The sequence below is a fragment of the Macrobrachium nipponense genome, chromosome 46, assembly GCF_015104395.2.
Source record: "Macrobrachium nipponense isolate FS-2020 chromosome 46, ASM1510439v2, whole genome shotgun sequence".
Classification (NCBI taxonomy): domain Eukaryota; kingdom Metazoa; phylum Arthropoda; class Malacostraca; order Decapoda; family Palaemonidae; genus Macrobrachium; species Macrobrachium nipponense.
The window spans coordinates 19,843,605-19,853,776 of record NC_061106.1 but is presented as its reverse complement, the minus strand read 5'-3'; the positions used below and the strand labels follow the sequence as shown (position 1 = coordinate 19,853,776).

At 36.2% G+C, this 10,172-nt stretch overlaps 1 protein-coding gene across 1 annotated transcript in view; it reads right to left on the bottom strand.

Annotated features, from left to right (window-relative positions):
• Positions 1–3,969: 3,969 nt before the first annotated feature.
• Positions 3,970–10,172, bottom strand: part of LOC135214662 (proline-, glutamic acid- and leucine-rich protein 1-like) — an 18,362-nt gene continuing 12,159 nt past the window's right edge. Inside the window, exon 4 of the mRNA XM_064248998.1 lies at positions 3,970–4,111. Coding sequence (XP_064105068.1) covers positions 3,970–4,111 — 142 coding nt within the window. The remainder of the gene's footprint in view (positions 4,112–10,172) is intronic.

Here is a 10,172-nt window from a genome sequence, read left to right as displayed (position 1 = left end):
CCATTTTTAATTATTTCATTAATAGCCCTGCACAATATTCAGCTTCATTAATATCTATGTCAGCTAAATATTCACTATTTTCATTCCCTTACTTCTATATCATTGATCTGTTCATTATCTATTCTAGGGGGTGGAATTGTTCTCTTATTATTCGTTCTGCCAATATGTTGGGCAAATTTCCCTTTTTTTCCATTCGTTAATCTCCCTTCAATTCTCCAGAGGGCCTATTTCTATTACTTCTTTTTATTCATCTTTCTTCGCATATGAGTATAATAGTTTGGGATTCTTTGCTTGATTATTTACATAGGGTTTTTTTCTTCCAAAGTGCCCCGTTGTTTTTTCATTTTCTTTTGATTTGTATAATCTTTTGGTCTGCTTTTATTTTATTCTTACTTTTTAGTTCTATAATCTTTCCAATCGCATTTTTTTCTTTTGCAAGACCTTGTTCCTTTTTTTCCACTTTCTGATTTTCTTGGAACAAAAAGATCCTTCTGTCTCTTGGTATGCATGACTGATATTTACTTTTCTTTCTTCGGTATATAATTTATCCACTATTTTCTCTCAATATTTTATATAATATCTGTTCCGATATTTACCTTTATGTTCATCAACTTACGGAAAAATGTGTTATCCCCAATCTTTTGTTAATTCTTTTCACGTTTTATTTCTGACCTATTTTATATTTTTACTGTAAGAAGTTGTATTTTTCCTACTTCCTTCCCACTTGTTTTCATTTCATTGCTTTATCTCTGTTTTTCACTTGCTTTGGAATGGACTGGTTAATTCTATGACATTATGGTCTGAAATACTCGCATTATTTAAACCTATTATTTCATTTAACATTAATTCATCTCGTTCACAAATACTAGGTTCTAAAAGTATTTTCCTTTCTTGTTTGGCGAGGTGATTTATTTGTTTGAATGTTGTATTTCTAGTAGCCATATTAATTAAGAGCGTTTTTTTTCGAATTGCCTCTTATCTTCTGCACTACTATTACTCTCTTCTTTTTTATAATGTATAAGGTACATCCACCCAATCTCCTATTAGTTCCTTTCCAGTCTAACCGAAAGGAAAGTTGAAGTCTCCCAGATAGGAGGAAATAGTCCAGTCCTTGTGATTTCTTTAACATATCATCATTCCCAATTTTTCCTATTATTAAGTCAAACTCTTTACGTATTAGGTAGGGCTATTATATTACTACGTTCCATTAATTTTTCAGATTCAAAAATTTCATAACCGCTATTAGTTTTACACATTCTGAGTTACTATATTTCTCATATATTTTTCCTTGTTTTTTGTCTTTCCATATATTGCGGTTCCCCCTGATTCCTATTTTTTCTATCTGATCTATAAGTTTGGAACCCTTTTATTTGATCATCATTCCCAGTCTCTTGGGAATACCAGGTTTCACTTATATTCATTATATCTATTTTCTTTCAATTTGGGTTAGTTCTTCTAAGTACTCTATTTTTTTCTTTTTGAGTTACTCGTAACTAAACCCTGCGCATTCATCACTATGATGGTTTGCGTTTGTGTTTTCTCCTTCATTTAATATTGGTAATAATAAGGATTTTCCCATGTCTCTTTTCCTGTTCTGGTATGTTGTTCTTTTTTTCATTTCCAGAAATTCTGACATTAAAAATCCAACTTTTCCATAATATTTGTTCTTCCTTCATCATCATAATTATTCATTTTGTGTCTGAATCTGCAATTTTCTCCATATATGCACTATCCTCTTGCATAATAAAAACAGTTATTATCTCTTGAGTAGAATCTTGGAGCTGATGCATTGAAATTTTTTGCTGACACCTCTGCATATCTCGTTGATGGCTTGTTGTTTTTTTTCTTTTACCTGATATTCTTCATTCCTCTCTTTATTTGTTTCTTTCTTATTTTGGATTTTATTATTACTTGATTGGTGGTTATTTATTTGATTATTTTTCATGGCTACAGGGTGCCATATATTTACATTTTTTGAATCGAACTTACATCCTTTTCCTTCTTTAGGTTTTTGCATATTTTGAATGTAGATCTCTGCAATCATCCTCATAGCCATCTAGGTATGCACATTTACATATATTTCATAGTTGTGACATACCTTAGGATGTTTGTAGTAACATTTTTCTCCTAATCTGCAATTCCCTCTTTTCAAAAGGTTGCAGACTTTGTCTTTTCTGTATATTTTTTTTTCCTCTTTCGTCATTGTGATCTGGGTAGAGCCTCTTCGGCATTTTCTTTTGTGTTGTCATATCGTAATTTATTTCTTCGTAGGTATGCTGCTTTATAGCCTCATATGTAGTATCGATAGTATCTCTGCATCATACTTTTATCTTGTTCTTGTTCCTTATCTTTTTCTGTCATTTCAGTTTTGTTTACTTTTCTTCTTACGCCTCTTCTTATTCTTCTTCTTCTTCTTCTTCCTCTCTCCTTCTTCTTCTTCTTATTCTTCATCCTCAACTATTTGTACATTCATCTTGATTTAATAACATGTCTATCCATGGTAGACATCTTGAGCAAAAAATTCTTGTGTCTTTTATCATATCTTGCATTACCCAGCACAACTGTGGATGGGTCGGAAGTGTTGCTTATGCAGCACATTTTCTGATTAGGTTTCTGGATTCCCTAACTATGCTATCACACCTTACACAGTTTACCATGAATTTTGGCATTCCTTTTACTAATGCATCAATTAGGATATTAACAAGGTTCACCTTATCATTTTCTTTGTCGGATATGTTGGTTCATGTAGATTTTCTTTATGAGTCTCTTGACCACTTGGATTTTTATTGGAACTTTTCTTCAATTATTTTCAAGATTCCTAACAGATGTTTTCAGTTGATTTTTGTTCCAGTTTGAAGGATTGTATCCTTACTAAGTATATCTATGAAGGCTGTTTTGTATCTTTTGTTTATGGACTGTTGCTGATCTCATATCAAGATCAGGATGCCAGTTCCCTTCCTGCTACCATCATGTATTGCGAATCTGACCAAGCACGCTAAATCTCGCCATCCGCGAGTTGGAACTTACTCGCCCTCTTGTTACTGATTTACAGTATTTACATTTCTTGATAAACTAACTTAGAAGACGCTTTATCCTACTATTTTCACCACTAATCTTATCACCGATAGTTCACGAACACTTCTAGATATTTCTCAAATTCTAGACGTATGTTAAACTTGTGATATCTGTTGATTATCTGACTTCGCGCAGGAACGTCTCACCCAAGCAAGATGACTACTACTACTACTACTACTATACTACTACGAGAGAGAGAGAGAGAGAGAGAGAGAGAGAGAGAGAGAGAGAGAGAGAGAGAAATTCATATTCATAACTGACTTAGAGTGACCAATAGAGATTCTCTTTTTAGAGAGAGAGAGAGAGTGACCTTCAGAGATTCTCTTTTTGGAAGAGAGAGAGAGAGAGAGAGAAATTCATAACTGACTTAGAGTGACCTAGAGATTCTCTTTTTGGAAGAGAGAGAGAGAGAGAGAGAGAGAGAGAGAGAGAGAGAGAGAATTTTAAAACAGACGTAAAGTAACCCACAAAAGTTCTCTTTTGGAAGAGAGAGAGAGAGAGAGAAATAAATTTTTTCTTATAACTGTGTGAGAGAAAAAATCACTCGGGAAAAATCAGTTAATATAATCAACGAAACTTCCTTATACGTAGTTGTGGGTACTTTGCTATGCTTTGAAAAAACATCTAAAAGATCAGTAATCTGAAAGATCCTTTCAATAGAAAACATTTAAATCCGTCTTTTCTTTTCTCAAGAAATCTTTTTTTAAGGACGTTCACACTCAATTCATTCCTTTGGATCTACTCACATTCAAGATGATCATAAAGGGTGAGAAGAAGTGTGCTCACTCTAAAACGAATAAGGTAGGGGGGTGGGGGTACCTGTGCAGAGTACATTTTCAAGATATATGGACGCTTCAGTCCTTAGCAGGCAGTGTCGGAGAGAATCACATGTTATCATTGTAAGTTATTAAGGTTGTTATCATCGAAATTATCATCAATGTTATCATATCTTTCCTCCTCCTCCTCTTCTTCTTCTTCTTCTTCTTCTTCTTCTTCTTCTTCCTCTTCTAGGGATTTTATTTTTATTCTAGATTGGCTGCGAAGCAAAAGAGATCCATCAGACTGGTATAGCACCTGTTACTAAAGGTTAAAATTAACCAAAGTTGAAAAATATCTTTCAACTGATATAAATATATATCTCTGAAGAGACGCACGCAGTCTATTCAAAATGAAATTCTCCGCTGATAGGTATTGGGAACAAAGATATCAATTTAATATAGACTAAAATGAAAATCGGTATTACACACAAAGAAAGTCTCTCTCTCTCTCTCTCTCTCTCTCTCTCTCTCTCTCTCTCTCTCTCTCTCTCTCTCTCTCTCTCTCTCTCCTCTCGAGTGGCAATCACCACGAAGATTTCCCAATGCGCAAAGCTGAATTTTCAGTGACCAAAGACAGTTTCCTGAAGTGATCATTAAAGGGGAAAATATACTGCCCTGAAGTTGTAATCCTCTTACGAGTTTTATGAGGGATTACCTCCCGAGAGTTTATTTCTAGCGCTTTTTGCAGAAAGATGGTTTGAATACGTCAAATTTCTAAGCGCTATAGGACCGTACCCTTATACCTATTATGTAGTATATATATATATATATATATATATATATATATATATATATATATATATATATATATATATATATATATATATATATATATATATATATCATACATACATATATATGGTATATATGGGTGTGTGCATACGTGGGTGTGTTTGTGTGTGTGGAGAGAGAGAGAGAGAGAGAGAGAGAGAGAAAGAGAGAGAATTTACAGGTGCATATAATTGCAGCCCTTTACTTTTACCTGGTTGATTTTAAAGAATTAAATGCCGCCCACTCATCTCCCCCGCAACAGCCCCCCAACCCCACACGCAAAACATCAAGAATAATTTTTCCTTTAGAGAGAGGTGAGGGCGGTCACAAAGGTTGCGAAACCGAAGAGAAATGGCATTGGTTATGCGTCACGGAGAACCACGGAAAGTGGTGATTGAAAAGGGCTAAAGAGAGAGAGAGAGAGAGAGAGAGAGAGATTAGATTGCCTGAAGAACTGCGTAAGGATCACATGAATGTAGGATGATGGTGACATAATACTTTAGGTGAATATGAAGTCTTTTAACAACCAATACTATTTCAAAATTATATTTAAAACTTAGCGTAAGGAGCCTGCTGTAAACAATCCATTAATAAGCAATAAACAATTATAGAAAAATATCAGATCGATACTCCTGGAGGGTTTGATATAGCACATGGAGAGTAGTACCCAGAACGCATAATTAGATTCATTACCACCAGAAGCAACGCCGTAGGCCTATTGAACCTAATAGGCCTATTACAGAAGACGGTAGGGGTCCAGAGAGATCACTATAAGTAAATACATTTAGAGAAAAGAACGAGTCCTTCTTCGCTTTCTGAGACTAAAGTGTCTCATGATTTAAATCATTAAGAGTGTTAGAATCTCAGTCTTTTGTGTAAAGTTGATTTTTTTTTTTTGTTTTTTTTTTTTACGAGCACATTGCATTTTCCTAGACACACGCGAACACAAACACACAACACACACAAACGTACACACGCACACACACTCTCTTACAATACACACGCGCGCACACACACACACACGTAAGGTTACATGACTCTGTGTTCGTGCCGGTTGATACTATTAGACCCAGTGCTCAACACAGTCAGTTGTCCGTAGTTTAGATTTGCTATAGCATTATTGGTGTTCAAAAATTATTTTGAATTAAAAGAAAAAAAAATTATTATGTAATGAGTACCATCTCGAAATTCGGTCTAAGGCGCAAATCTAAACGTTGGGTTCATAAACCCTAGACTAACGTCGTAACACACTGGAAGAAGCACATTCATGGAGAATCGAGATTAGCATTATTATTATTTACTTAACGCGCTTCAGAAAAAATGCAGCGGTTTTCAAACGCAAACCGTAAATGCGGTGGGAAAAGAGGCAAAAGAGAGGCACAGTGTCACATCGCATTATCTGATTCGCCGACACAGGTTTCCCGCCAACGTGACGTCCCTAGCGTGCAACTTGAGCGTGACGTCATGGCCCACGTGACCTGAGCTCGGCGAGTGACGAGAGAAATGGCGGGAAAAGCCATCGATCAATTTCCGCATCAGGGACATCGCGTTATTTGGCGTCATCCGCCGGGATTTTATTTCTGCGTCAATAGAAGACATACGTAAGGGAATGATGATGGTCTAATTCTTACCTTAAAGTGAGAGAATCGCGGCAGATTGAGTCACTAAGCAAATCGGGAAAATACGTTACAGCCATCGATCCTGAAGCATCGCACTCAAAACCTAGTCTCATTCCGTGTCACTTGAAATTCACGACTTTGTTTGGAGAACTTTGCTTCCGGTGGGAGGTGGGAGATAGGGGGAGGGGGACCCTGGTGTTACGAAATGTAGGTCTTGCCAAGACGAATAAAAAGACGAAGGAAAAGAGGCGATAATGATACCGTAAAAGAATCCATTTGCCAGAGAGGGAAACATGAGTAAGGTGTTTCTCTCTCCTTTGCGGACTCTGCCTCTCTCTCTCTCCATCGTCGTTTTATTGTCTTCCGTGATATTCTTCGAGTTTGTTATTTTTTTCTTTCTTATTTTTTATTTGAATTTTGTATTTCATGAATATATTCACTCGTACGTTTTCTATCTATTTTTTTTTATTTCACTTACACATCCCAGTCTCTCTCTCTCTCTCATCTCTCTCTCTCTCTCTCTCTCTCTCTCTCTCTCTTTAAGTTTTTATATTTTCTGCCTTCCTTGTGAAATACACAGGTGCATATATATATATATATATATATATATAATATATATATATATACTTATATATATATATATACATATATATATATATATATATATATATATATATATATATATATATATATATATGGATTTTAAGTCAATGGCCCTTTCGGTGGGTTTTGTTCCATATGAGTAAGGTTCATCTTCTGAATAATAATAATAATAATAATAATAATGAATAATAATAATAATAAATAATAATAATATCTCCCCCGGAAAACTTACCTGTCTATTTATCGGCCTTTCTGTCTGATCTCTGTCTCTCCATCCATTCCTCTCCGTCGTCTCCCTCTTTCGATCGCATCGTTATGCAAAGCAGCAGCGATTGATTTTCTTGATTCAGGTTCCGTCGTTGGACGCATAATTCAGTTCCTAATTCCGTTATAATAACTTTTGCGCAAAAAAAAAAATCTCATTCAGATTTCTGGCTGGATGTAATTAGAATCGGATTAGCGTTGATATACAGTATATTCAATTCAATTAATTAGGAATTTTGCATCCAGCAAGCAAATTGAAAATGTCCAATAAATTTTAGTCTCTCTCTCTCTCTCTCTCTCTCTCTCTCTCTCTCTCTGGTTTGTTTTCTCAGTAAAAATGTTTAGACCTTTTGTTTGCTATGTTTTCTATTTCCTGAATTATTATGGCAAACGTTTCTTAACTTTCTTTCAAATGTTTTGATTTATGATTATTTACGGCTTTCAGTTTTGCGTGTCATCACTGATCAAACTTACATTAATTCTTTTTGGCTCTAAGGTAATATCACTCATTGCCCGCTATAACCGTTCAGTTCAAATCTCTCCCCGCCCCCACCCACCCCTCCACCCCTCTTCCACCCCGCCCCGTGAGCATCATGTAAACATCATCTTTTGTCATTTTGCTCTTCGTCAGAAATCACCGTATTGTTTACGAGTCTGTTTAACCCTTAACACTCCAGCCCCACCCACCCCCAATACCCCACCCCGCTCTCTTCCCCCTTCCATCCCACCCCCTCGTCCTTTTAATGTCTTTCATTTGGGGACTAAACCCATCTAAAATTCAAGAGGAAGCGAAGGGGGTCCTGGAACCTCGTTTGTGGCGCCGAGCCACACGCGTCCTGGGTTTTACGAGGAACTAGACGATGCTTGTTCTTACTATTATTCTTGCTTGGCATATCCTTGGAAGCACGCCTCCACGAACGTGTTTGAAATGACAGTCGATGATAAGTTCTTCCTTCTGAAATCAAATGGTTTAGTACACGAGCTAGTACTAGGTCTTGAGGAAACGGAGGAACCAAGATTGGCGTCTTAGACTAATCTCTTCTCAGACTAACTTTTAGTTTGTGGGTGTCATTACTTTTTTCTTTTTTTTACCGTCAGTCAGTCTACTTTTAATCTTATCTTTGAAGACTTTGTTTAATCATGCCACGAAGTTACCTGAAAAAATTGAATAACATCTTAAAAATGATACTGTGTTTAATCAGACCACTAAGATACCTGGAAAAATAGAATAAAATCTTAAAAATTATACTATGGGTTTAATAAGGCCACGAAGTTACCTGAAAAATAGAACAAAATCTTAAAAATGACACTATGCCATAGCATAACAGACGACTGGCTATATATAGTTTTCATTCCTCTCAATAAATTTAAGAGGCGTTATTAGCTACCATAGACAGAAACTGTGGAAACTAAATGATAGATGTACAATACTGAATGAGGAATAAAAATTAAGTCAAATCCTAACATGAATCATATTAAGCACAATTCGGATGTGAAATAATAATTAGCTAATATCAATCATGAAATACCAAAAGGTTTAATGATTAACACTGCTGCTGTATAACTTTGAATTAGATTGACCAAATGTTGATAATGAAATACCAAATGTTTAATTGCATAATCTTTAGTAGACAACGCATTGCGTCCTTGTTAGTCATGTGGTTAGAATTAGGATTTTATAAAATCCTACAGCATTCAGTTATTGCAAAGTTCATGGATGGTATTTTGCTTTCCTAGCAATATCTAAGATGACTCTCAATTGTCTAACTGAAATAAAAGAAGCCGTTACCAGGTAGAACCCACCTGTAGAATAAAGTTTCACGTAATCATTGGCGCTCGAATATTCTCCTCAATATCACATTTCAAAATGTTCTCAAGCTGGTATTCCAGATGACTTACAGCGAGGCCGTGTATCAAGTTCTAAAGGAAAACAGTTACAGCCAATTATCTCTCGTATTTCTTTTGAGAGGTTCAAAAGTCCTTCAACTCACCTGACTCAAGGTAATAATCGATTGACGTCATCTGTGAGATCCAGCCGGCTCCCTTCGTCCCAGGTAGTGTCCAGGTCAACAGCGTCTGTTCCCGATTGTCGAAAATGAACTCCCAGCGGAGTTTTAGTTCTTTGTGATGTCCCCAGTTCTTGAAGCTTTTGTGTTCAACTTAAGTCTCATCTTTGAGTCGCTTTTACTTGGGTCTCTCTTTCATCATGCTTCTCTTCTAGGTCTCTGGAAAAGAAAATGATTGAGATGGCTATTAGTCTGTCCGTCCTCAGCTCTCAAAAACTAATGAGGGTAGAGGGCTGCAATTTGGCATGTTGATCATACCCCCTCCAATCATCAAACATACCAAATTGCAGCCCTCTAGCCTCGATAGTTTTTATTATATTTAAGGTTAAGTTTAGCCAAGTCGTGCGTCTGGCACTACGCGGTTGAAAGTTTCGTGGGCCCTGGCTGGAACTTCGAATTTTCTTCTAGTCGTCATCTGAAAACGCAATCCACCGTCGCCTTCTCTCCCAGCAAGTCGTGACGTCACGTGGTTAATTGCTCTGTTACCTGTATTCTTCAAGTCGTATCCTAAACAGGCAATAACGTCAGGATTGATTGATTTATGCAAAGTGGCGACGCAATGACGTCACGGGGAAACGAGGCGGATGAGGAGTCGATGAACTGAGATAAGTTTTCGTTTTATTGTCGTAATTTTTATTTATTTTTTTTTTTTTGGAGGAGGGGGTGGGAGGTTAGGGGGGGTTGGGTCGTACGCTTATCAGTTTTTATTGTCATGGTTATTTTACCCATCAAGTTTACTCACGCACATATAGACACACCCACAAACAGACAGACACACACAAACATATATATATATATATATATATATATATATATATATATATATGTATGTATGTATGTATGTATGTATGTATGTATGTATTATGTTATATTCTTTATCACCTATCTTCAGCCTGGTCCTCTTCCTTATAATGATCACATCTTACCTCTTCTTACCTCTTCATCTTACCTCCTCC